Here is a 27530-nt window from a genome sequence, read left to right on the forward strand (position 1 = left end):
ATCCCTGGGAGTGTCCAAGGCCAGGCTGGACAGTGGGAGGTGTCCACTAGAACTGAGTGGTGGTTGGGGTCCCTTCCAACCCAAACCATCCTGTGAGTCTGTGAAAGTGAGACCTGTAGAACAGGGGCAGGGATGGAAGGGCTCAGGGATTCCTGGAGAGGGGGACAGGGAAGCTCAGGGACTGCAGTGCTGCCAGCCCTGCTCTGTGCTCAGAGCTGGGTACATGGCAGGGCTGCTTCAGCCCTGTCTGGGCTCCAGCCACAGGACCTACACTGTACCAGGGCTCTTGGAGCTTTTCTCACTGCAGTCAGTAAACTCCTCGGGCCAGGACACTACAATGAAGTACAGCATTCAACTCGAAGCATATTATAAATGTACTTTGACTCCATTTCCCCCCCCATCAAAGCTGACAAACCACCATATTTCCAGACCCACAGCCAGCTGCCTGCACACATCAGCCGGTTCAGCTGTGGCCGTCCCCAGCCCCACTTACAGGCAGTGCACCACGGTGCGCCCGTCCCTGCCGTCGTACTGCTCCTGCCACTTCTCCAGCCTCCGCACCACCTTCAGCAGGGAGCGCTTGGAGGGCGGCGTGTCCCGGTAGGCCGGCCAGCCGATGTACTGCAGGTGCTGCACGATGCGGTACCCGTCCTGCGGCTGCGACACACACACTGCCATGGGGACACGGGACACGCACCGCGGGGCTGGGGAGAGGGACGGGGGAGGAGAGAGGGACAGGGCTGGAGAAAGGCACCGGCAGAGCTGGGGCACGGGGCTGGGGAGAGGTACAGGGCAGGAGAGAGGTACGGGCTGAGGAGAGGGACAGGGTAGGGGAGATGTACAAGGCAAGGGAGAGGCACCAGGCAGGAGAGATGCAGAGAACAGGGGAAAGGCAGGAGAGAGGTATAGGGATGGGGAGAGGTATGGAATAGGGGAGAGGTACAGGGCAGGGGAGATGCACTGGGGAAGGGGAGAGGCACAGGGCAGGAGAGAGAGACGGGGCAGGGCTGGGGCACGGAGCAGGGGAGAGGGGAGAGCTATGGGGAAAGGGAAAGGCATCGGGCAGAGGAGAGGGACGGAACAGGGGAGAGGCACTGGGGAAGGTGAGAGGTACAGGCAGGGAACAGGCACCGGGCAGGGGACAAGTACCGGGCTGGGGAGAGGTGGGAGGCAGGGCAGAGGCACTGGGGAAGGAGAGAGGCACAGCACTGGGAAGAGGCTCGGGGCAAGGCTGGGCAGTGCTGACACAGCATCCTCCCCTCTGCACCCGCAGTGCTGGGATTCCCCACGCTGGGCACTGACACAGTGCACAACAAGGGCTTTTCTCTCACCCGGATAATAATCATTACAGAGCCCAGCAGACACCAAGTGTAGGGCTGTAGCAATGCACCCCCACCTGCAAGTGTTCCCGTATTAGGAAAGGATTTGGGTTTCATTCTTTGTTTTGCTTATAAGGCAAAGAACCAGAAATTTTGATGCTCTTCTCAACGTAACTGGCTAAGTGCCATAACAAAAACACCTGTTGGATCCTCAAAATGTAACTCAAGACCTGTAGCTATTTCTATTGGGCAGGATGCCAAAAATCCCTCCTTGTTCATTACACCCTTAAAGGAGAGCAGGAAGATTCTCGGTGTATTCTCAGGGTATTGTAGCAGCTGCAAAAAGAGGGCTCCCCTCCACTGTGGGCAGCTTTTATTCTTTTGGTTTGTATATTTTTTTGTTTTGTTTTATTATTTTCTTGTTAAATTAAAACCTTTTTGCTTTTACAAGACACTCCCGACCATGCCATCTTGCTCATTATTAATAAGCCATTTTGGAGAGGTTGCTGGACAGCTCTCAGAGTGTGTTGAAGCCTCGTGGAGCTAAACACACCTGAGAGCCACAGAGCCTTGCTCTGACCAGTTTTGTGACCCCCAGGCTCTTCCTGGGACACAGGAAGGTGTCTAATATCCAGCCAGGTGATCAATTTCTGTGGCTGGATCACAAGGTTCCCTCTGCAGTGCCACAACTGAGCTGCTGCTCAGGCTCTGACCATGCAGACACTGATGTGTTAAACTGCATGGAAATATAATTTGCGGAGCCTGCTTCTATTTCTGACGAGAAAAAATGAGAGAGGAACAACAAAGGAAACATAATCAATCTGGGAAACAACTAATGAGAGAAAAAATCCTCTGCTGAAGCCCTCTCCTGCAGCCCTGAAGTTGGATTGCCAGGGCTCAGTGTGCAGATAAACTTTGTTTCTATCATTTCGGCTGTCCTGGGGCTGAGGGACACAGACAAAGAGTTGCTTACAGAAATGGCAGTTGCTTATTTATAGGGAAAGCAGTGGCAATTGGGAATCCCAGTCTAGCCAGTAAACATTGCATCTGTCTTCAGAGATGCTGCCTGGGAGCTGACAGATGGAGAGCTGCTGACACCATCCCAGTTTATTTCCTGCAATACTGATGGCTTTATATCGGCTACTGAGTGATGAATTGTTCTCAAATATACACAGAAAAATGCTCACCATTTAAATACAGATTTTCAGCTCATATCATCCACTTGCTGCCTTCAGCCAAGAGTCCTTTAGCAATGCAGGCTGATTAAATGTTAATTAAAGGAAGTTGGCTGCAGTGGAATTTCATTCCTAGGTGAGAGATTCTGCATCTCTAAACCACAAGTCTTGGCTCTGCCTCTTCCCCGAGCCAAAACGTGTTTTTGAGAATAACCAGGGAAGGTGGGATTTCTCCTCTCTTACCCTGGCCATGTTGCAAATCCGGAATATCCGGTTGATGATATCTTCATCAATGTCTGCTGAAACAAACTCCACTTGGATTGGCCCATAACAACAGGACGTCTTCTCCGGCCAGTACTGCATGCAGAGCTGGAAAACAACACAAAACCAGACAGAAATCTTAATTATTAACATATCCAGTCATTCCTTTCGGATCTATAACTGGCTCAAAATCCATCACCAATCCTGTATTTCGTGGCTTTGTTCAGAGAAGATCTCATTGTAGCTCAGTAAAACATTTTATATTCTGAATATGAAGAAAAAAAGGAAATATATTTTAGGGCCTGGACTCTTCTTTCTCTTTATATTTGTATGAACACAATTTGGAACTGATTGAATTCTGGGTCTAGAGGTGCAGAGAAGGTGGCTGCCAAATGAAGCCTCTGTAAGGGTAAAGATCTAACAGCAAGATTAAAAGATTAGTGTCTGTAGATAAATTTAATAGGAACCATAGAGATTTGGTAAAAATGAGGAAACAGTACAGGCACCAAGAAAATTCATCTTAATTCAAACAAACTGGAATGTCTTTTTTTCTGTAAGATGAACTTTTGAGTTTTCTGCCTCTACCAGTGAGCAGGGAAGAAGAGTGAGTTTGTTCTGAGAGCAACAAGAGCAACTCTGCTTTCAGAGTGAACCACCACTGCACCTCTGAAGTTTGTGAAGCAGGCTGGGAGTCTCTTTCTTCTGCTGATGTTACTGAGTTGAAAGGACAAAAAACCACCCTATGCACACAAATTACAATCTAAGGATTTTAAATCGAGCTGGAAATAGATCATGGCGCAAAAATATTTTGCATGAGATCTCATTAGCAGTTTCTGCTAAGATTGTATTTCTTTGTGGGTTTTTTTATTCCTTCCTATTTTCAAGTGTAATTTTGTACAAGTTTTGAAACCCCCAGATGCTCATTTGAACTCGATCTGGAGCTTTTCAAGTTCAATCACTGCCAGCAACAACATCGAGTGTGTGCATGCGACTGCATTAATTCTGCACTCCTGTTCCTCCTTTGATCACAGAGGATTGAAATTGGGTGGGATATTCACACAATCTTATGCATCTTTGCCCTTGTTAGTTTTTCAAGATTAAGCAAGCCAGCCAAGACCACACAAGCAAGTCCTTTGAAGGGTTTCTTTACTCTTCATTCAGACTTTCAAGCTGCCTAGTGATCTGCTCTCAAAGCATCTGTCCCACAGGCAGGGAGATGTGAGCCAAGTAGGAGATTTAGCAAACAACCTCAAGGTGCACTGGAAAGCAGAAAAAGATTAAACCTTTCCTTAGCATGGAAAATTTGCTTCTCCCAGAGCAGGTCTGTGAATGGCCTCCTCTCCAAACACACACAGGTGTGTTATACACTGCTGCAAACTGCCTGTTGTGTGCCCTGACCTCCACAGGGGTTTATTTACCTTTTCCCTGCACTCAGGGCACAGCCTGGAGTCAGGCACTGATGAACAGACAGGCAATGACAACACTTTCCTGCAAGGACATGCAGGCACAGTGCCAGGTTCTCCTCCAGAAAACACATCTCCACAAGGGATCTGATGATCTTCTGGAGGGCAGGAAGGACCTGCAGAGAGATCTGGACTGATGGGCTTGAGGCCACTCAATCACACAATGGTTGTGTGTGGGCTGAAGGGCAACAGAGCTGGGGAAGGGAATGGAGCACCAAGAGCAGCTTAGGGAGCTGGGAAAGGGCTGGAAACTTCCTGAGGGAGCTGGGAAAGGGGTTGGAGAATTCCTGAGGGAGCTGGGAAAAGGGCTGGAGAATTCCTGAGGGAGCTGGGAAAGGGGATGGAGAATTCCTGAGGGAGCTGGGAAAAGGGCTGGAGAATTCCTGAGGGAGCTGGGAAAGGGGTTGGAGAATTCCTGAGGGAGCTGGGAAAAGGGCTGGAGAATTCCTGAGGGAGCTGGGAAAGGGATGGAGAATTCCTGAGGGAGCTGGGAAAAGGGCTCAGCCTGGAGAAAGGAGGCTCAGGAGGGAAATTCTGTCACTCTCCACAACTCCCTGAGGGTGCAGCCAGGTGGGCACCAGGCTGTTCCCAAGGGACAGGATGAGAGGAAACAGCATCAAACCATGCCAGGGGAGGTTTAGATTGGATATTGGGAAAAATTCTTCACAGAAAGGGTGGTCAGGCAATGGAACAGCTGCCCAGAGCAGTGGTGGAGTCACCATCCCTGGAAGGATTTAAAAGACGTGTTGATGTGGCACTTGGGGACACGGGTCAGGGGCAGCCTTGGCAGTGCTGAGGTAACAGCTGGACTCAATGATCTTGGAGGTCTTTTCCACCCCAAATGATTTTAGGATATTGAACTGTCTTACTGTGCCCTGGTAGCTCATAAAAACAAACTTTAAAATCCTCCCTAACTTCCAGTGCCACCTGGGTGTTTTGGCATTGGCTGCACTCTCGAGGGAGGTGACACTGTGCTACAGAAACTGTCACAGTGACTTCATGCACTGCCAAATCCTCTCTTCTGTGCCTACAGACCACATCACAACAGCAAAACTTTGCTAGGAGAAAAAAATAAGCTTTTTGCAGAAAAGATAGTCACAAGGATAACGCTGGCTGGGGCTGAAAGGTTTGTGTTTTCCCAGAACCAAGTGTGAGGAAGTGTGTCATTTCCAGAAAAAGCTGGGTTTTGCTTTGAAGTGTGAGGAAAAAGAGGGTGGAATTTGTCTCTGGATTCAATGCCAAGATGCAGAATCAAGGAGGGTGGATGGGAGAGGAAAACAGAAGAGACAGAGGGCCTCTGGTTCCTGACAGAGTGATGGGACTGTGCAGGCACCAGGAGATCCTACAGCTGAACAGAGCTGTCACTGGGGCTGGAATGAAATCCCACTGAGCTCCCCCTGATGGGACATCCCCTGAAGGACTGGGGTGATTGGCTTCTCCATCATCATCCAAAAAAGAGACCAATAATTCACTGCCTTCAAGTGTGGTAAGACAGGGAAGAGACAAATGAAAAATTAATCCATGAAGTACCAACTATTGAGGGTTCCTCTCCTCTCAACAAGGGCTGTAATGGGGGAATTAACCATGCCAAATGTACTCTCCACACAAATTGCATGATTACACCTTTCTGAAAGCTCTTACCCTCTGCCACTCATCAGCAAGGTGGCTAGAGACAGCAGGGCAGGAGGAATGGCAAAAGCTCTTCCTTGGCAAATTCAAATCCTGAAAATAATGCTGTGTCCAGTAGCCAAAACCCAACTTGGATATGGAATTAAAACAAAAAACAAAAAACAAAAAAACCAAAAAACAAACAACAAACAAACAAAAAAACCCAACAAAACAAACAAACAAACAAACAAACAAACAAAAAAAAAAAAAAAAAAAAAAAAAAAAAAAAAAAACAAACAAACAAAAAAAAACCACCCAAACGGATAAAAGGACAATATAATCCTCAAACTGTGCACAGGACATTTCTCAGTATTATAGAATCGTACTGGAAAACTCAGGGGAAAGATCCTTCAAATTATTTCAGCTCTCTTGGTTTTATTCTTCTGGAAATGCCTGAGAAAAAGGCAAGTGTGAGGTACTCTGGGGCTGTGGTAGGGAGCATTTTCCTGAACCAAACACACGCAAAAACATGAAAGGGGAGAAAGTGGGTTTGGGAGGGAAATTCTGGCCTGCAAACACGAAGTAATTCTATAATATATATGTATATAGAACTATTTGATACATTTAAATATATCTATTTTACATAATTTTATGTCGAAGTATTTTTATAATAGATGGGGAGACTTTATAGAAACTTTCCAGTACCTAAAAAGGGCTTACAGGAAGGCTGGAGGGGGACTTTTCAGAAGGGTATAGATTGATAGGAAAAAGGGGAATAGCATTAAGCTGAAGGAGGGAAGATTAGCTGGGATATTAGGAAGACATTCCTCTCTGTGAGGGTGGGGAGGCCCTGGCACAGGGTGCCCAGAGAGGCTGTGGCTGCCCCTGGATCCCTGGCAGTGTCCAAGGCCAGATTGGATGGGGCTTCAAGCAACTTGGGATAGTGGAAGGTGTTGAAGGGGGTGAGGGGATTGAAGTAAGATGGTCTATAAGTTCCCATCCAAACCCTTCTATGATCCCTGTTAATTACAGTAAGAATTAGCTTACAAAGAACCAGGCATATGGACTTATTCTCCATTAAAACCCCAAAACATCACCTATTACTCTCCAGCTCCCCCTCCTCATTTACCTGTTGGGGTGAGAGGGCACCAGAAAATGGCAGCAGGGACTCTCTGCAAACCCCCTGGATTTGAGAAGGGAGTGAGGGGCCAGGAATGAAGAGCCACTCACCTGTGCTGCATCCATCTCGTTGAGCATCACCACAGAGGAGCAGTTGTAATCAAACACCAGCCTCCAGAAGTCTGCAATGGTGTTGGGCAAGGGGTGCTGGGTGACAATGAAGGCAGCAGGTTGCTTGTGGCTCTAACAAAAGGAATAAGATTAGTTTAAAAAAAAAATAATAAAAAAAATTCAATCAACTTTTATTCAAAGGAATATTACACCCGGGAGGCTGTGGGGAGGCAATCTGAGCCATTTAACCAGATTATACAAATCACATCTCCTGCTCCTTGTTATCGCCCCGCAATGAATGAACGCCTCCTAATGGGATTCTTCTGCTCCCAATAAAGACATTTCATTAAAGAAGTGTCACAAGAGCAGAGATTACCCAAATCAATTATTTATATTTTGAGACTCAGCAAATAATGCTAATTCTACTATTACTACCACTACGACTATCAGTAATATTAATAATTGGAAGGAAAACAGCTGGAAGCAAATGCTCTCCTTTGTGCTGCAGTGGCCTCCAGGAACTCCAGAAGGGATTAGCCCTGTCTGCTGTGGCTTCCTGGGGGTGCAGTGTGACAGAGGTGGCACGTTTGGATCCCAGCCATCCTTTATGAGCTCGTGGGACAGCATTCAGAGCCTGTGACATTGGTATTTAAATTCTGATATTATTCTTTCACCTCAAAAAGGGCCCCTAACTTCAGTGTCCCTCAGCATGGAGGGGTGGGGCTGTGCTCCCAACCTCTGTGGGGCTGAGCTAATGAATGTTTGTGAGGCTCTCAGGGATGAAAGACAACAAGCTGAAAACTTTATCTCTTCCCAAACATGGCAGGCAAGGCTTAAATGAGCCTGGAAACAGCACAGCCCTTTCTGCTGTACATCTGTGAAGCAGACTTGAATCAAAAGGCACGCTAATTCTGGGGTAAAGAAAAAAAAAAAAAAGGCAGAAAAAAGCCTCCAATGGAATAAAATGTTGGATTTAAAGTGAAAAAATAAGTATAAAGCTGTCCATTGTGGGGGGTTGCCTTTTCTCCTCCGTGTGAGGCAGATGTGGGTGGAAGTGCTGAGCAGGCCAGGCTGGGATAAAGGAGCTTCTGAGTGTGCACCTGTGAGGAGGGTGATGAGACATGATGTAGAGAGAAGGAGAACAAAATTTTAATCTGGAATGGACTTTTGCCTTTCCCCCCACTCTGCATTCCACATCCAGAAACACCAGAATGGGTCAAAAGCCATGAAAGTACCACACCAGTGGTGGCAAAAGAGTGGCAAATAAAATAGTGAGGTTTATCTCCTAACTAAACACCAGAATGCTCCTGCTATGGTTTTTTCATGGTGTGCCAGTAGCAAACCTGGCTAAACTCTTGGTGAAGGTCATGTGTGCTTGTGGGGTTTGCCATTAGGAGAAAAAGAAACTGTCCCCAGCTCTTTGCTACAGGTGAGGAACCAGGTTCACTGTCCTATTTCAAAGGGAAAGTGACACAGAGGTGTGAATTACTCATGCAAGAGAACATGTGTGGGATTGTGGAGGAATGATGATGTCAGGAACACATAAGTTCCTGTTTTTCTCCAAACCCCATGGATTAAACACAAATCTATCATCACTTCCTTCATGGCTTGATTCATGATGTGACTTAAGTGTCATTTTTTAAGGATTATGTTCCATTGTTTTGGGGGAAGCTGAGGGACAGTTTTGCTCCTTTCAAGGCAATATGGGATGGATGGAGGATGTCCTCTAAGAGTCCCTGCTCAGTACAAGAACTTCACACCTCAGCAAGAACAGATATGAAAATGTAGGATTCTGGCTGTTCCACTGTGATTATTTTTGTCCCCAAAGTTCCTGAATCCTTTATGGAAAGATAAAGGAGAGTCAGAGAACATCACAGTGGCTGAATTTCAATGACAGGTGAAAAACTGCTTTGTATTCTAAAAAAATTAGTCCAGTGGAATTTTGTGGGGAAGGATGCAAATATTTGCAAAGTGATTTGAGGTAATGAGGGCTGAAATGTACAAATATTCCCAATCCCTAAGAAACCAAAGACTGGAGTGTGCTTTTGCAGATGTGCAAAAGCACTAAACACACTTAAAAAAAAAATTTCCTTAGGCATGTTTGCAATGAAAACATCATAATCTTCCTGAAAAAATCTAAAATAAATTCTGTGACCATTTGACTGAATATCTTAAATTCAACAGTATCGCTGCTTCCCAAAGACTGAAGAACAGAAAATTAAAAAAACAGAGACCCTGCTGCTGCCAGGGAAAAATTGATGGCATTTCACCCTGGATCATATTTACACATACTCCAACTGCAATAATTAGTGCTTTTAAAGACATCTGTGTCCAAAGGCAGCATAGCAAAAAGAAGCCATCAACATAATTCATCCTCCACAAATGACCCGTGCTGTGAGATTCCAGGCTATAAACAAAGCGAGGGAAAACGCCTTTGGACAGAGTCACATCAGCTCAACTCACATCCTTTAGCCTGAAAATGTTTTGCACATCTGATCCCTGCACTCCCACATTCTTAACTGCATAAGATCAAATCAATCACTCTCTCCACACTGCAAATTATCCTTTTCAAAGAGCTGACCTGGCAAACATTTCTCTTCCCAATGGATACAAAAACCAATGGGAAGAGCTGTTCCCCTCACTTTTTTGTGCATCTACACTTCTGTGATCCAGCCTCAGACTGCACACTGAGGGACGCCTTTGCCAAAAATTTTCTACCAATGTGGTGCAGAACTAGGGGGTGTGATCACAGAATAACAGAATGTAACAGAATGTGCTGAGTTGGAAGGGACCCTCAAGGATCACGGAGTCCAACCCCTGGCCTTGCACAGCACCATCTCAAAGAGTGCACCAAAGTTTTGTCTGAAAGCTTCTTCAACTCTGTCAGGGTGTGCTGTGACCACTTCCCTGGGATAATCATAGTCTGGAGGACACATTTTGGTGACAAAGAGAAAATTCACAGAATTCACAGAATGACCATGTTGGAAGAGACCTCCAAGATCATTGAGTTCAACCCAGCCTCAACACCTCAACTAAACCCTGGCACCCAGTGCCACATCCAGTCTTGTTTCAAACACATCCAGGGATGGTGACTCCACCACCTCCCCAGGCAGACCATTCCAGTACTTTATCACTCTTTCTGTAAAAAACTTTTTCATGATATCCAACCTATATTTCCCTTGGTGCAGCCTAAGACTGCGTTCTCTGGTTCTGTCAGTGCTGCCTGGAGAAAGAGACCAACTCCACCTGAGCACAGCCACCTTTCAGGGAGTTGTAGACAGTGATGAGGTCACCTCTGAGTCTCCTTTTCTCCAGGCTAAACAACCCCAGCTCCCTCAGTTGTTCCTCACAGGGCTTGTGTTCCCAGCCCCTCACCAGCCTTGTGGCCTCCTCAGGACACGCTCAAGTGTCTCCATGTCCTTCCTAAACTGAGGGGCCAGAACTGGACAGAGCACTTAAGGTGGAGCCTCAGCAGTGCTAAGTACAGAAGAATGACCTCCCTGCTCCTCCTGCCCACATGCTTTTCCCTGTTTGGATACATCAGACTCAGCAACTACAGCTAAGTAAGCTCTTTCCTTTAGATCCATTCCCCCAGAAAAGCACCATGAGAGGGGATAAACCCATGGGAGGCCAGAGCAGTGCTTACATCCATGAGGGCAGCATTGATGTAGTTGCTGGACTCTCCATCCACAGAGATGAGGAAGGGCAGGCAGCGGTCCAGCGGCAGCACGTCCATGCCGCGGTTCTTGTCGTGGTTGCGCGGCAGCAGCCCGATGCTGCAGTCCTCCGGCCGCACCCGCGGCGTCACGATGTTCAGGGTCTGCAGGGAAACAGGGACTGTCTGTGGTTATGTGACCAAAAATAATGTGTATTCTATTCCATCTGTTGAAACCCGGTTGGGGAAGTGTTTTTTCTTTATCTGTTGTAACTCCAGGAGGGAGGGGGAGACTGCCTTTCTGATAATAAACCAGCTGTTAAAAACTGGGTGGGGCATTGTTTCTTATCTCTCTTCACCCTCCCAGGGGATATCTTTTGTTAATGGGCCATTAAAGCTCATCACACCAGTACCTCCCATTACCTCCATGGGGACATCTTCTGTTAATGGGCCATCAGGGCTCACCAATGGCATGACACATTACATCATCCCAGTGTTCCTTATCTCCTCCACAGGGATATCTCCTGTTAATGGGCCATCAAGGCTCACCAATGACATGACACATTACATCATCCCAGTGTTCCTTATCTCCTCCATGGGGATACCTCCTGTTAATGGGCCATTAAGGCTCACCAATGACATCACACATTACATCATCCCATTGTGAGATGCTCTACCCAGGGAGGAGGAGCCAAACCATTTCCATCTAGATAAAAAGGAGCCACAAGTGTCACCAGACATCCAGTGTTCTGACAAGACTCCCAAAGGAAGACCAGACCCATCTATGGACCCTTTTTCTCTACATCTCCACTTCCAACAGGACCACATCTGCCACTTCAGGAGGGCTTACTTTTGGACTGTTTCCAACACACTGACCAACAGGGTGTCAGGTTGTGTTCTGACTCTGTCAGTGGTCTTTTGTATTATTGCATTTATTTTATTTTACTTCTTTTTTTTTTTTCTTCCTATTAAATTGTATTTCTGACTTGGAGTCTCTCGCTGTTTTTGCTTTTAAACCACAAGGACACAAACAGCCTCAGTGCCTCGGGGTTCACCTCCACAGAGGATGCACAATACATTTGATTTAAAGGTCTTTATTTGGATATGATCTTTCCCATGAATGAACAACTACTTGCTTACAATTACAATACAAATACAATTACAAATATAGCGCACTCTGAAACCAAAAGTCCAATTTTAGGCTAGAAAAAAAGTTAAAGCAATTTTAAACTTCCCCATCTAAGATTCTGAAAATAAAGAAAATCAAAAGTTCATAAACTAGCCTGAACATGCATGGATGATGACCAATTAATAAAAAATCATACAAATCCTCTAATCTCTAAAGATTTTTATACTAATCACTGCTTTGTTTCCTTTGCAACCATATTTGAAGTGACAGTGGATCTCATTTTTTCGGAATAATCTTCTGGGATATTTACACAAGCCTAATGTATGCAATGCTCCTGCATTATTAATAATTTCTGTGGGAAAGAAATGAAAATTTTACCTCACTTGCTAGGGTTTCCTCTGAACTTTTGAGTCCTTTCAAGCAATGCAAAGTGAGGCCTGAGCCAGGAGATCATTTTTACTCATCAGAGTAGCAGAGTTTTGGCTGTTGCCTATAGGTGAAACCTTACAAAATAAGGGCCTTTTTGCCCTTGTAAAACCATGGCTCAGGCCTGCTGCTTCATCTAAGCAGGAAAGTGTTATTACAGGTAGAATAATTATAAAGGAAAGGCCTTATAAAATCAGGCTTGCTCTATTAAATTAATAGCTAACCGTCATTTCTTTCAAGTGCACCTAACAAGCAATTTATAAGTTCACATATGAAGCTACTTTGAGGATGAGAAGTTCCTTTAACACAACAATCTATTCTGAGGGTAAAAAATAAGTGCACCTGTAATAACAAGGGATTTGTCCCGTGAGAATCAGTCAAGAAAATAAGTAAACAATCTGAGAATAGATAGATTTGATGGACAAGTAAAATACCTTTTACTAAGCAATAGAATAATTAACAAGCAAACTATTAACCAATTAGAAGTTGCCCTCGAGGTCTGTAAAAACTGCATAAAAAACCAGCATGCATACAATAAAGAGCCTTCTGAAGATTTTACTGTGTCACTCATGTGTGTCATGTCTGCCCTAACAGTGATAGAAAAGAGCCATGGAAAGTGACTCATCTGAATTAGAGGTAGAAAATGAGTTCTATAATCCTGATGTGCTCACATGGTGGTTTTTGGTGGTTGGTTGGATTACATATGTTGTGCTTAAACGGGATGTAACTGATAATGGGGTAACTGCTTAAAAAGGCCTGGTTCTCTAAGAAAGGCTCTCCTTTGCACCTGCCTGGGGACTCTGTGTTACACAGGCTTGTAACATTTGGCATCCCAGAGATAAAAAGGAAGAACATTCAGGAGCTTGTTGTTGTTATAACATTGTGTATTGCAGATTGTCCTGAGGAACTCTTCCAAGCATTGTGAGCTCCAGCAAAAATTGAAAGCACTATTCACCTCCCAGACATTTCCAGCTCTAAACCCACAGAGCAGCCGGACAACATTCCTGCTCTTTCCTAGAGGTTGGAAATAAGTGTGACAGGTATAAGATGCAGCTTTGAGCTGGCGATGAAGTGAAACCTCCTCCTGGTTCTACCATCCTTAGGATGGAAGTACAAATCCTTCCCCCTCTTCAGGTGGGTCCTGTGCAGGTGTACCTTGAGTATTGATCACTCAGCAGGTCAGACTGTGTTCAGAGCCTCTGGTGATCTCTCAAACTACTGACTTACAAAAAACCTAAGATAAAATGACATTTTGAGGCTTTTTAAACAGAAAAGTCTATTTGTTTCATACATTATTTACATTGCTACTTTCCTTTTGAAGTGACACAGGATGCTTCACTTACATAGTCATACCTAATCTCTGGGGCCTTGCTGTCAGCCTTCGACTGATAGCTGCCTTTTTCACAGCTTGACAGACTATGTTTCTTTAAATCTATTTTACTGTTTGTGTTCCCCATTGTGGAAGCCCCCTGACAAACCAGTCCAGGTTGGTCAGCAAGGATCAAAACTCAGAAATCAAAGTGAATGCATCCTAGCACCAGTGCTTAAGTGGTGGCAGATCAGTGGCTGTCTGATGTCATTGTATTTTCACTTTTACATCTCCCCTGCCTGAGCAAAGCCTGTGGAGTCCTACAGTGAACCCTCTGCAGCCAGAAGAATACAAAATATTTAGGGGCAAAAAAAAAGTAAAAAATCTTACAAAGAGCTGGACTTCTGCCACAGAGAGGTTATGAATGAAGAAAAGAGGAAGGTCAAACAATCCAAGAGAAAAGAATCTGTCAAAGTATAAAACTTGAAATAATATAGTTGCTCTAAATTATTCAGGTTCTACATTGTCTGGAGATGGAAAGCAAGGAGTCTGGCTGGGGAAACAACAGGAAATCTCAGATCTCTGACAGTGCAGATAATCAGGCAGGTGACTTGCTAGTGATTTACTCCTGCCTATTTTATGCTACTCCCCTCTCTCTTGTTCCTGTACTAACTCAGACTACAAGAACTCTCCAGAGTGAGCTTTTGTGTGTCCAGACAACATGTAGAGCATGAGAAATACATCCAGCCTTACCTCGGGGCCAGTGAGACCTAACTACCACAAACTGCAACACAGATCTATAGTTATATCAACTGGTTCCTAAAGATTGCAGCAGAGATAGCAGCTTTTGCATTAAATCCAGACAATCGGGGCTGAGGAACGCTCTGAGCCAAAATCCTGTAAAAATAGATTCTACAACGAGACAGACACTGAACCTCTTATGCAAAGCACAGTGGAGCAGTTCCTTCCCACAGGAGCTGCCAGCCCCTGGCAGCTCAAAAGAACAAGCACAGAGGTGACAAATCCCATCTCATATCATGACAAATACACCCAGCAAGAGGTGGCTTTTTTTTTTTTTTAATAGTGTTTTTTTAAACAGCATTTGATGAAGTTCAGCTCTGGCTCCTTCATGCCAAGCATTCAGAACCAGAAACACTTTTACAGACCTGCTATCACTTGATAGAACCAGATCTTTTTTTAATTGAACTGCCATCAGTTGGGATCCACATCCTTTATCTCACTGTACCAACCCCGATGATTCCCTGCAAGGGTGCAGATAAAAGACACACATTTTCCTTTGCACAGAGAGGGAGGAAAAGGGGCCTCTGACTCAGGCTGGGGAACCCAAAAGACATTATCTTGCTGCAAAATACACTTTCCTGGGAGAGGGGGTGGGAATTTACTACAAATAAAGCAATCTCCACCTTTTTACTCTATGAGCTGCCTCAACAAAGAGTAGATGTCTCTCTCTGTCCTATCAAACTCACCTTGCTCCAAATTTCCCACAGTCTTGTTTTTTCCCTACATCAGTGTTGGCTCAAAATCATAGACCCACAGAATGTTTTGGTTTGGAAGAGACTTTAAAGCCCATCCATTCCACCCCTGCCATGGGCAGGGACACTTTCCACTATCCCAGGCTGCTCCAAGCCCTGTCCAACCTGGCCTAGGACACTTGCAGGGATCCAGGGGCAGCCACAGCTGCTCTGGGCACCCTGTGCCAGTGTCTCTTCAGCCTCACAAAAAAGATTCATAGATTCATGGGGAATAACTGGAAAACTTAGTTCAGTGTTCAGAATGCTGGGTGAATTCTGTACTTTGTGAGAGGAACAACTGCACAGGGGCCATGGTTGGAGTGTCCCTGGCCCATTTTCCAGGGTAGGATAAGCAAAAGGGACAAGAAACAAAGGAGGGGCCCCTATTTTGTTGCTTGCCCTGGGCAAAGAGCAGCAATGGAGCACTTGTGAGTTTTACTGTCCATCATTTTGGGTATCATCACCAGGTACCTGGCAGAACATCTGCAGTGAACTGAGGGAATCATTGATATTTAATTGAAAATTAGCAATAGCCAAAATAATTCTCACTGAGCTCCCTCTCTCCCCTGTGTGGGAGGTTGTCAACAAGTTGATTGTCAAAGCTTGGAAGCACCATATGAGCAACAAGAATGGATAATAAGGCACCTTGAGGCACAAATGTTTCTGTATAAATTATGGAAGGAAATGAACAACACAATACTCATTAAAATAAGAAGTACAGCATTATGTGTGAAAATTAGTACCCTTGCTCTACTGTAGTGATGGGGACAATTTTTTCCTTGCTGAAGGCTGAATAGTCCATGTCAAAAACAAACCTCTGCCTGAGCCAGTAGTACAACAACAACAATCAACTGAAATCAGACCTTGGCTCGGTGTCCCCCTTGTCTGCTCTGCTGGAAATCACAAAATAACACACAGAAATAGATTAAACACCTTCAATACACCAACTGCAGTGACTGAGACATATGAAATTACCTGAAACTCATCTTTTATCTGGCTGGAATTGGTCTGTGGATCCAGTCTGCTGATGTTGTAATATATGGATCTGAACTCACAGACTGGAATGGCTGTGTTGCCACAGAGACATGCCTCCAAAATGGCATCATGGACAAACACATACTGCTCCTGCACAGGGAAGGAGATATTAAAATCACATTTTTAATACAGATCATGAAATACCACTCTTCTTTTTTTCTTAAGTCATGCCCAATATGCATATTTGGCTCTGTTTCACGTGGAGACAAATTGCACAGTGTGCTGTGTGACAGCTTTGTGAGCATATTTCATCCATCATGCAATGTGAGGTCTCACGTGTTCGTTCCAGATTCACAAGGAAAATGGGGAGTTGGGACTCTCAGGAATGCTGGGACAAAATGGGGCTGGGCTGAGGAGGACATCAGAGTGTAAAACCCCTCTGTCCCCAAGGCAATGGTCAGGGATGGACCTCCAATAACACCAGAGAATCACAGAATTGTTTAGGTTGGAAAAGACCCCTAAGATCACTGAGTCCAACCCAGCAGTGCTGAATTCACCATTGAACATGTCTACAGGTGCCACATCTACATGGCTGTTAGATCCTTGCAGGGATGGTGACCCCACCATTGCCCTGGGCAGCCTGTGCCAGGGCTGGACAACCCTTTAAATGAAGAAACTTTTCCTGATATACAATTTAACCTTCCCCGGCACAACTGTACACAATTAACAGGTTTCTTCAGAACCCTGGGGTTTGCGTATTTAGGGTTAAACTCTTTCCCTAAAGTAACTATGGGGAATCCAACAAAGTTAACAGCCTCTCTCTGCTCCAGGCTATTGTCCCTCAGGAGGGGAAGGGGTTAAGGGACACACATCAAACCTGTGCAACAGGATAACAGCTCCACAGGAGTTTGTGCAGCTGCCAGACACTGTATGTGATGGAGCACCTTGCTGAACCAGCACCCAAAGCTTGAATCAAAGATGTTTTGTTTGCTTAGTTTGTAATTGATATACACTAGGTACTGCTGGAGCCTGCGGTGTTCCTATGAATGAGTCATGAGAGGTTTCAGGAGCTCTTTTCTCCTACTATGAGAATAAAATTATTCAGCAATGCACAGCCCTAAACTTCAAGGTTTGCCCTCCTGTCTTGGAGGCCCCGAGTAGCTGCCAGTGAATTGATTTGGTGCAAATCCGGGCATGTTTAGCCACTGAAAGTTCTGCATAATCAGGGCACAGGCGAGCCACTGTTGACTCAATAAATTGCTGGGCAGAGAAGCTGACAGGAAGGCAGCACCTCGTGCAGGGAGAGCTGCTGGCACCCACCTCTGTCTGCACCAGATTGACCCTTTGGGAGCGCAGCTCTCGCACACAGTTGAAAATATCCACCACGCCCTCGTTCTCTGCCATGTCCAGCATGATGTCGATGGCAATAAAGCACCCTGTCCTCCCGGCCCCAGCACTGCAAAGGGAAAAACAGGAGGGACTGTGTCACCAAGGGGATGTGGAGAGGCAGGACTCTGTGGAGGAGAGTATAACAGCAGCAGCACACACGCTGCTGTCTCCTCCTGGGAGCTGCTCCTGCTCCCTGCTGGGGTCATTTCTCTGTTTGAGGATTTAAGGGATTGAGGGGAAATAGTATTTCTTGAAAGGGAAGCAGAAACAAAAGCTCTGTGTTATTGAACATCAACAAAATATTGCAAAAATACTTGTTATAATTTGACAGGTCAGGTCACCTGCACACTTCTCATCACACAGGGGAGAGCAGCCTCCGGGCTGCAAACACAATTCCAGAAATTCCAGCCACAATTCCAGAAATTCCAAACACAATTCCAGAAATTCCAGACAAAATACCAGAAATTTTCTTCCCTGGGACTTTCTAGAAGGAATGCATATATTTACTCCAGTGGGCACGATGAAAGGAGCTCAGTCCTCCACCTCAAATCCTTCTTTTCCCTTTTGAATGCGGAGGAGTTTGGATCCTGAGGAGGGTGATTTCAAGTTATGGATTGTAAATTACAGAGAAAGGAGCTCGAGGCTACTTGAACCCTTCAGTTCAGAGCTCCCCACTGCTTATGGGAATTGGGCCATCTCCTGCAAAACTGTGTTGTCATCCTGTGCTCCTTCCCCTCCGGGAAATCATCCAAGCTGCTTAGGTGTGAAGGATGGAGAGAGGAGAACTCTCCACATTACTCTGTCTCTTCACATCACTCTGAAAGAAGCAGGAGAACTCTGCTCAAACCAGGGAAACTTCAGCTGCACAGAAAACTCCACCAGAGCCAAAAGCAAGGAGATATGAATGACCATAAATTAATGGGCCAGATTAATCAACTGCTGAATAGAGAGACGATATTTTTCATTTGCAGAATTTTAATGAATAAGTGGCATTTCCTCTCCCTTTATCTCTCAGCTTTTCAGAATTTTAACAAATAGTTTTACCAGTTCTATATTTAGAGGATCCTGGCACTTCATAAATATCCAACAGTGATATTATCCAGCCAGGCGTCGGTGGAGAGAATTTGGTAATTACCACTTAAAGCAAGTCATTAAAATTCAAAAGCAGATAAATAACACGGAGGAAATGGCATTTATTCATTAAAATGGGAAGTATAAAAAATCTCTCCTTGCTTTCTTGGTGACAATGAGTCAGGTTCAGGCACCTTCCAGTGCCAAGCCCATGCCATGGCACCAGAGCAGCAAACTCAGGCCCTCAGCTGTAAATGAAACCTCTTCTGCCAACTCCTCAGGCTTAGCTGTGCTTGATTATAAAACTGACTCACTGCTTGCTAAAAAAAATCCAACAAAACAAAACACCCACCCAATCCAGAACTGCTTAGAAAAGATAAGATTTAATTGATTTTCCTTTTAAAAGTAGTTTTGGGATATATTTTCTCTCTCTTTCTCAAGACACAGAGTGGGAACTAGAGGCAATTCCTATGGATGGATTAGGGGTGAGATTTTGGGACAGCCAGCTCTGCTCTCTAGCCTTGTGCTCAAGCCACATCTTTAGCTCACACATGCCCCAAACCCTGGGGATGTAGCAATGCCTTTCCTTGCTTTTGGAGTAATTTAATTCCTTTTCATTTGCTAGCTGGAAGTCCCTGGGTAGTTTTTAATCTGAGATTATCACCCTAACTCTTGGGCTTCCAGAAAGCCAAGGTGCCCAAGGACTGGCAGCCAGACCCAGCCAGACAAATATTTCAGACCATAAAAACATAAAACCATAGAATGGTCTGTGTTGAAAGGGATTTTAAAGATGATGTAGATCTAACCCCTGCTGTGGACCTTTCACCAGAGCAGGTGAGGCCTTTAATGCTGGCACAAAGCTGAGCTGCAGTATGTGGGACTACAGAAAAGCAAAGTTGCTTTAAAATTCTCTGGTTTTGTGTCAGCATTGTCCATTGTGCCACATGAGGCTTGAGGGCCTGGAATGGCTGTCCCAGATATTCCCCAGCTCTGCCATGAGCATCCAACAGGGCACAGAACACTGGGGGTGTTTTCTACATTTGAAAGGTCCTCTCTGACCTACTCCCATCATCTCCAACTCACGGAATCACAGAATAATCAGGTTGGAAGAGACCTTCAAGATCATTGAGTCCAACCCACCCCTAATACCTCAACTAAACCCTGGCACCCAGTGCCACATCCAGTCTTGTTTTAAACACATCCAGGGATGGTCACTCCACCACCTCCCTGGGCAGATCATTCCAGTAGTTTATCACTTCTTCCATTAAAATTTTCCTGATATTTAACCTATATTTCTCTTGGTGCAGCCTGAGACTGTGTCCTCTCACTCTGCCTGGAGGAGACTCATGCCAGCTTGGCTCCAGATCTGCCACTTTAGGGAAGAAAACCACATTCCCCTTTGTTTCCTGGCGAGGCCCACAAACGATTAACCCTTAAACAGCTGCTGGCTATTGCCAGGAGAGAAGGCAAGAGAGGGAAGAGCTGCTGGAGGACGGGGTGAGGAGGAGGAGGAGGAGGAGGAGGAGAGCTGTCCTACCTGCAGTGCACCACGATGGGTCCTGCCTCGGGGGGGTTGAGGAACTTGACCTGCCTGACGAAGCCCAGGAGCCCCGTGGCGTAGCAGGGCACGCCGTGGTCTGGCCAGCTGGTGAAGTGGAACTGCCGGATCTCCCGGATCTCATGGTAGCCTTTCTGAGGAGACAACACAGCCTCTGTTTTCCTGCCATCACACTCCAATCAGCATGTTCTGCTTCCCTGCTGCCTTCTCTGATGGCACAGGGATAACGAGCACTGTCGCACTGTGCATTTTGGGTTTTCTACAGTTCTGTATGGTTTTGTTATTAAGTTTCTGTAAATGGTTCATCACCGCCACCCCCCTTCCCCAAATCCCTGTATTTTCCCCTTACAACAGCCTCTCCCAGTCCATTGTAATCCTCCCTGATAAGACCCATTGACACACCCTAAAGTTTGAGTGCTCTGGCAAAAGCTGGTGACTCAGCCAGGCTTCAGGTTCCCCACTCCCCTTTTGCCCCTAAATGGCCCTGCCAATGCCCCCTGTTCCTAAGTCACTCCCCTTCATTCCCAAAGGTAACACCCCCTGTACTTAAGGGCAGGTAAGCCCCAAAATCTTCACTTGCACCTGGGCTTTGGGCCTGAATAAACCTTCCTGGTCACCAAGTGTGAGTCCACTCCTTCTTCCAGCCAGGAACAACCTCTGTCTGGGATTTGGACCCACAGGAATAACTCGTTTATATGGTTATCTGAAGAGCAGGGCTGGCTGGAGATCATTCTTTCTTGGAAAAAAACATAGAGCACTGAGCTCTCACTATGCATGGGAACGTGTCTGGAGCTGCTTTTCACTCTGGGAATGTTTTCAGCCAAATTCCAGTTCCCAGGGAAGTGTAACACTCATCTGAGGGCTGGGAAGGTGAGTTCCACCTCCCAGTTCCACCCTGTGGTCTCAGAGTTCAAACCCACCTCACCAGGGTGACCTCAGCCCCAGCACTCCATGGCTGTCTGTACCCTCGTCCTCTTGTACTGTAGCCATAAACCACCAAAAATGCACTCTTAAATCCTGTTTGAGGCATTGAAGCAAGAGCCTGAGGAATGAGCATGTCAAGAGTGGGCATGCCCCAGGTAACAGCAGATTTTTGCCACTTCCTGCCAAAAATTCTCAGTTTGAGATACTGGTGGCAGTGAAAAGGGCAGAAATTGGTAGCCAGAGCCATCTTTTCTGGGGAGAGCGAGTTGTTGGTATGTGAAAACCACACCTTTATCTGCCCTGCAAAGAGTAACCCAGAACTGTGGGTCAGCTGTGGGTTATTGTACAGCAAATGTGAGTGGAATCCAGCAGGAGCTCCTCTAGCCTGTCAGATTTTGGCATTAGCATTTCTCACCAAGTTTTTCAATGATTTAATGAAATATGGAGCTGATGTATCAGAAAACTGAAGCAATATTCCCAGCGTGGCTGAAGTTCATTGAGCAGGAATTCTGGAAAAGCTTTAAAACTACTTAGTGAGTGTTTGGAAAGTAATTTGGACAGACCTGGAATACTGTGACACTTTGACTTCCAATTTCTAATTACAAGTAACAAAATCTTCCAAATCCTGCTGGTTTGGGGATAGTTTTTATCCTCTTGCTCTTATTATATTCTCATTGCAGGTGAACAGGGACCCTACCTGGCATCCAGTTTAAGTGGTACCTTTTTTCCTCTGCCATTTGCCACTGTGAAACAAGGCAGTTATTATTCCTGGCACACCATCAGCTATCTGCTGCCTTTTGGATGCAGTTAAACTTTATGCACTGTGGATTCTACTTTTGTGGCTACATCAAGATGTTCCTGTAAAATCATTTGTCCAAAAATGGAATGAATCCCTGTCAAAAATTTGGTTTGCTGAAAGTGAAGCCTGTCCAAATAGCACAGCTCCCATCTCCAAGAGTGTTCTGGATTCCCAGAGTTCCTGAACACAAATGAAGTGTGTCATGATTTCAGCTGCCTGAAGAACTCCTTACCTTTTGGACAGTGAAGGTTCTTATAACATACTCTGCCAATGGCTCTGTCTCAATTAATGTGACTTTAATATCTCCATAGACTTCTGTGTCATCTGGCCAGTATCGAACACACTTCACCTGGGGGAGAAAAGGAAAATATTGAGAGGAACTAGTTCAAGTTGAGTCAGAGCTGACCTACATTTTCCTCCACTTTCAAGCTGAAGCCAATACAAATTGGGCTTTCTTCTGATGTGCAGAGTTGCCAAAATTAACTGTATAAATTAGATCAAAATTCCTTTACCATACACAGAAACAACAGGCAGGATTTTTTTTTAATGCTCCCTTTGTTGTCCATATGAATGGAAATTATGCATTTGTATATATATATATATATATATATATATATGTATTTTAAATCTTCTTTGACTTTCCGTATGTACCTGGCCCACATCAGATGTACAGAACACCTGACAGTCACCACCACCACCCCTTTTGAGAAAAATCTGTGCTACTGCTCCTGTAATTCTGAGCTCTCTCTGTTTAGCCAAAGAATTTCAGTTCACGGGGATTGTGGGATACATGTTAAGACCATGAATTAGTTTGACTCTGAGCTTCCTTTATCAGATGTGGACACAAACTTGTTATTTTACCAGCTGTGGCAGGCTTCAGCTAAGGCTCAAGAGGGAAATCTCCTGAGCAGGTGAACATATCCCAGTTCTAGGAGCATGTGCAAAACCACCAGAAGAAATAAAAGCAAGGCTGTGAAGCTCCAGAAGGGATATTTAGGCTAACAAAGACTATCAGGTTATTAAATGCTCTAGCATGAAAGAGTGGAACAATACCTAAAGCTGAAGCAATTAGCTGCTGCAAAGCAGGCTTCATGTTCCAGTTCCAGTCATAATTGAAAGGGGTTTTATAAATATTAAATATGATTAATGTAGGTTTGTTGTGGGGTTTTTGTTGTTGCTGTTTGGGTTTTATTTTTCTTTTACACAGAGGCATTTATTTCAAACTGAAATGTCAGTAGATGGTAAAATTGAATAAATAGTAATAAATGAACAGAAGCAGCTGGCATTCAACCATGAGATCTAAGGGAAATCAAACACAAAGCAGCTGAATTACTAATGGCTCTGAGTAAATGATAATTCAAATTTTTCTTAGTACCAAAGCAATGGAAAGTGACAAACATCAGGACAAAATTTTTTAAGAACTCCAGTTTCTGGCTGAGAATGTCTCTAAAACAAAAACCATGCTGAGAAAAGCCACCCCAGACATTCTGCCTTCTTATTTCCTGAGGTCCAGCCTACACCTGTTGAGTTATCCATGTTTGGTCCCATGATGGGCTTTGGGAATTGCCTTGTGCTGACACAGGGATGTCTGCTCCAGGTCAGTCCAGGAGAGGGAATTGGTGGGTGTTTAGGAGGCCAACACTGCTGGGTGGTCCCAGGATCCATAAATACCTCAACCACCAGGAAAAGTGACATCAGAAACTCCAGGTTTTGGATTCTCATGTAAAGAGGTCTTTTGATAGTTGGAGCACCAGACACACATCCTCACTCCTCTGGATTTTTAGAAGAGCATTCAAATCATCAGATAAAGAATAACTATTACAGAAGTACATTTTTCCCTCTGTACTGAGGAAGGAGACAGCTTCTGAGCTAGCATGAATTTGTATAACTCTGCCAAAGCCCAGGCTTACAGCAGGAACATGATCCTTATTAGTCTAGAAGGGAAGCAGCTAAGTATTACAAAATCCAGCTTTTTACAGAAAAACCCAGAGTGGCTGAATTCATTCCCTTCCTGCAGGAGAAAAAAAAAAAAAAAAAAAGCATTTTGCTGCTGAGCTCTCCTGAACAGCAGCTCCTTGTTAAACACAGCCCTGGTGTGGCTGAACACACTGGGAGTGGCACCTTACCCTGCCCACTTCCACCAGGTTGGTGACCATGACAACACTCGCAGAGTTCTCTTGCCAAATCATTCTCCAGAAATCCTTCACTGTCTCTTGCATTGGCCCTGGGGCAGGAAAGAAGACAAAAAGGACATCTCAAGAGAGTGCCTGGAATGCCAATAACCCCTTCCAGCTGTTCTCCAGCCACTGTTCTGTTCTCACAGGATCCCGCTCTCTCTCATCCTTCTGTCACTCAGGGTTACAGCCACAAACAGCCTGGAGCTCTCTGGGAGGTCAGACCCTCCCTCACAGCCGGTATTTAAGGTTCCAGCACGGTGGCCACAGAAGTGATGGCTCCAGTAGGTGTGATAAGTAAGATACAATATTATACTCTGTGTAAGTGATGGGACAAGGGTGTACCCCACACTGAACCTGTATTAAGGCTGTGTTATAACCCATACCCACACCATTTCACAGATCAATATTGATTAATTACAAAGGAGGAAGGAAACATGCAGGAATTAGCTCTTTTCTGAAGTTTCCCCCAGAAAGATTTCAGGTTTCAATAGTCAACCAACCAGTGCTCACAAGAGGTTTGTCAGTCTAGAGCCTCTCCCTGACCCTATTTCCTTTCTTATAGGAAACTCATCAAGTGACTTACAGAAGGTGTTCAAATGCATCTCTTACTAGTTCCCCTGAAAGGCTCATCAGTCACAGCTTATTCACACTGCCCACCCCAAGCCAGGTAAACCCAAGCCCCACAGAGTCCCCTGTAGCTGCCCTCTCACACTTCATGGACAAATGACACATTCTAGGCTGTACTAACACCTCTGTTCCTGCAGCTGAGGTTTTGAGTCTGAGTGCCATAAAGATGCTGCAAAATTCTATATCCTTCCCCCTTTTGCCCATGTAACAATTTTTCAGATGTTCCCCAAATCAGATGATGTCACTCCATAAAAAGCTCCTACGACAGTGTAGACCAGCAGTGGGTTTACAAATATTCAGACATACAAAAGTGAACTTGCCTTGAGTTGCAATGTAATGGCGAGGCCGATGGTACCCCTGGGGAAAAAAGGAAATAGATGAGTGTCTGTGAGATCACAGCTCAGACAAAGCCCACCAGGGATCTGATACTTTCCAGGTGCCAACTGCTGCCCTCTGTACAGTGTATAATTATATAATATATTATAACTAACTGGTTTTGTAATGAATGAATGAAGGGGCAACGGGGCTGCCCTGAGAGATTTTAAGTGAGGGCATCTCCCTCAGGCTGAATAACACAATCTCTTCACCCCAAAGAAAAGACAGGAATGGGGCATTTTTAAACTATTTCCACAAAGAAGCACGAATCCTGTGTTACCTGAGGGTAATGCTGAAAACAGATAGGCAAAACACTGCATCTTCTTGTTTGAAAAGAAGAAAGGTATGAATTTTTCTCTGTGAAAATTCTGAGGGCACCTTTTATCCTTTCAGGAAACTATCCTAAACATTTGCTGTTGCTGTGACTTAAGAGCTGTGTTCAAGAAATGCACGTGCATTGGATCACTCTGTCTGTGAGACAGAGGCTGCTTTTCCAATGTCGTTTTATACCACTTAAAAAAACAGTCAATCTGTTTACACACATGCCTTCTGCACCACAACTCTGTGAGTAATGCTATTGTGAGGGGCTGATATTGATTCCTGCATCTATCACTTAGCCCACGTCCCACTTTGTGCTGGTGGATCTGTCAAACACAGGAAATCTCCATCTGCCCAGATCGGTCAGACAAAATAAACTGGAGACTGAGAACCTTCTCCCTGTCACAACACGGTGTTTGTACAACGTTCAGCTGTCACTCATATCAGCTCCACAGCCTGTCCCTGTGTCAGAGGCACCAGGCTCATAAGGAGGCTTGTCACAGGGGGTTTGTCACAGGGGGAATGTCCAGGAGCCTTACGTCGATGTAATTGGCGTTGATGTAGTCCGAGTGAGGGTCCCCATCCAGCAGCTGCAATCTCACTCTTGAGTGATCATCTGAAGGAAGGAAAGGAGAAAAAAGTGACAGTAACGATAAAGAGGAGTTTCTAAGTGGCCTGTTGTATCTGCTGGCTCCTGCAAGGGTGGTGTCATGGAATCATGGAATGCCCTGGGCTGAAAGGGACACACAGAGTGCAACTCCTGGCCTCAAAAATCCCACTGTGGTAAATGAATAATTTAATACTTAAAATAATCAAAAGTGGAATAGCATCACACGTACTCCTGCTGCTAAAAGCCCTTTGTTTTGTGTATAAGATCTAATGCTTAGATCCTTAAGTTAGTGGTGCTCTGTATTCATTAAATTCATCATTGTCACCATAATCCTCATGGAGATTTGAGACAGGTCACAAATGTTGTCTGATTTGGGAGGTTTGGGACAGATCTTTGCAAGGTGTATCTCCATGACAAAAACCATTTTCCTGCTTGGAAGCTCCAAACTCCCTTGGCTTCATCTGATCCACAGAAACTGAGGCATGAGCTAAAACTGACAAGAGTAGGACATAATTAAATAGATCACGACAGAGATATAAAAGATTAAGGAGAGTAAAATGGTAATGGAACCCTGCAAATAAGAAATGGAAACCCCCAGAAACTGGAAGGAAATACAAATTAAATCAGAGCAACATTCCTTTATGTAACCCACAGAACTCCCAGCAGCAAAATGGCATCGAGGCAATATTGAAAAAAACCCAACAAAATCAGAAATGTTCATCGTTTTGAGGAGGTTCAAAGTTACTTTAGATGGGGCAATAAAATAGCAGAGATCAATCTTTCCATCTCCCAGCATGCTCCACAGTTCAGACACAGAAAGGAGCTACCCCAGCGGGCAGATTATGTCATGCTTTTCCACTGGGGGAATATTTTGATCTTTCTGTGGAACAGCTGGTGCTGGGCTCTGTCACAGGAGATACTCCAGAGCCAGGCTGCTGATGTGATTTGCTCTGGCAATCCCAGCACTGGTATGCAGTTAATTGCAGAACTGCTTCTAAGGGCCAGTTACTTGGCAGAGGCCACTGGGTTATGGGGGTCACTGCTGGCCATGCTGTGCTCATTTTTAAATGATTTTTTAAAAGAAGTGTAATATTGAGTCCATTAAGTTTATTTCCTCCCTACCAGCTCTATGGAGCATAGCTCTCAGTCAGAGCAGCATTAATGCTTAGTAGCACTTTGCAGAACACAGACCTAAGCATGATTTACATTCAATTAAATAGAATCATAGCAATGAAACATAAAAATATGAGGTATGATTCTGCAGTAACTCAGTCAAAAGGGATTTAGTCATGTCTTAATTAAATGTAGAATCAGATAATAATTGGGAAGACAGATGTGCGAGCAGTTCTGAAAACCAGGACTTGGGTATATATTAAATATTCATTCAGCTGTGTAAAGGAATGTGTAAAGGAAAGCCATTGGGTGAGATTCACACACCTTAAAAAAGCACAACCACATTGCTGCATTCATCAAATCCCATATCTGCATTCAAAGGAGGTTCTGCAGGTGAATCCATCATAAGCTCTGCTGTATTTGTATTAATAAATATAACCTTTGTAGACACAGAGAAGGGGGAATATTTCTCCGAGTGCTGATGTTC

General features: G+C 44.9%; 2 protein-coding genes across 2 annotated transcripts in view; both read right to left on the bottom strand.

Annotated features, from left to right (window-relative positions):
* Positions 1 to 489: 489 nt before the first annotated feature.
* On the bottom strand, positions 490 to 24144 carry LOC310915973 (receptor-type tyrosine-protein phosphatase T; the record flags this gene model as incomplete). Its single annotated transcript, XM_083873196.1, has 9 exons — positions 23950 to 24144; positions 22056 to 22172; positions 20080 to 20234; positions 17403 to 17538; positions 16083 to 16232; positions 10703 to 10876; positions 7057 to 7188; positions 2738 to 2863; positions 490 to 657 (listed from the first exon to the last, which is right to left on the bottom strand). The coding sequence occupies exons 1-9, from the start codon at positions 24040 to 24042 to the stop codon at positions 490 to 492; spliced, it is 1251 nt and encodes a 416-aa protein (XP_083729322.1). The 5' UTR covers positions 24043 to 24144.
* Positions 24145 to 24713: 569 nt separating this feature from the next.
* Positions 24714 to 27530, bottom strand: part of PTPRT (protein tyrosine phosphatase receptor type T) — a gene marked incomplete at its 5' end in the record, with an annotated part of 254562 nt that continues 251745 nt past the window's right edge. The window contains 2 exons of the mRNA XM_083873197.1: positions 24714 to 24984; positions 25860 to 25936. Of these exons, the coding sequence (XP_083729323.1) occupies positions 24859 to 24984; positions 25860 to 25936 (203 nt within the window). The 3' untranslated portion in view covers positions 24714 to 24858. The remainder of the gene's footprint in view (positions 24985 to 25859; positions 25937 to 27530) is intronic.

This window comes from Zosterops lateralis (assembly GCF_965231275.1).
Source record: "Zosterops lateralis genome assembly, chromosome: 16".
Taxonomy (NCBI): Eukaryota; Metazoa; Chordata; class Aves; order Passeriformes; family Zosteropidae; genus Zosterops; species Zosterops lateralis.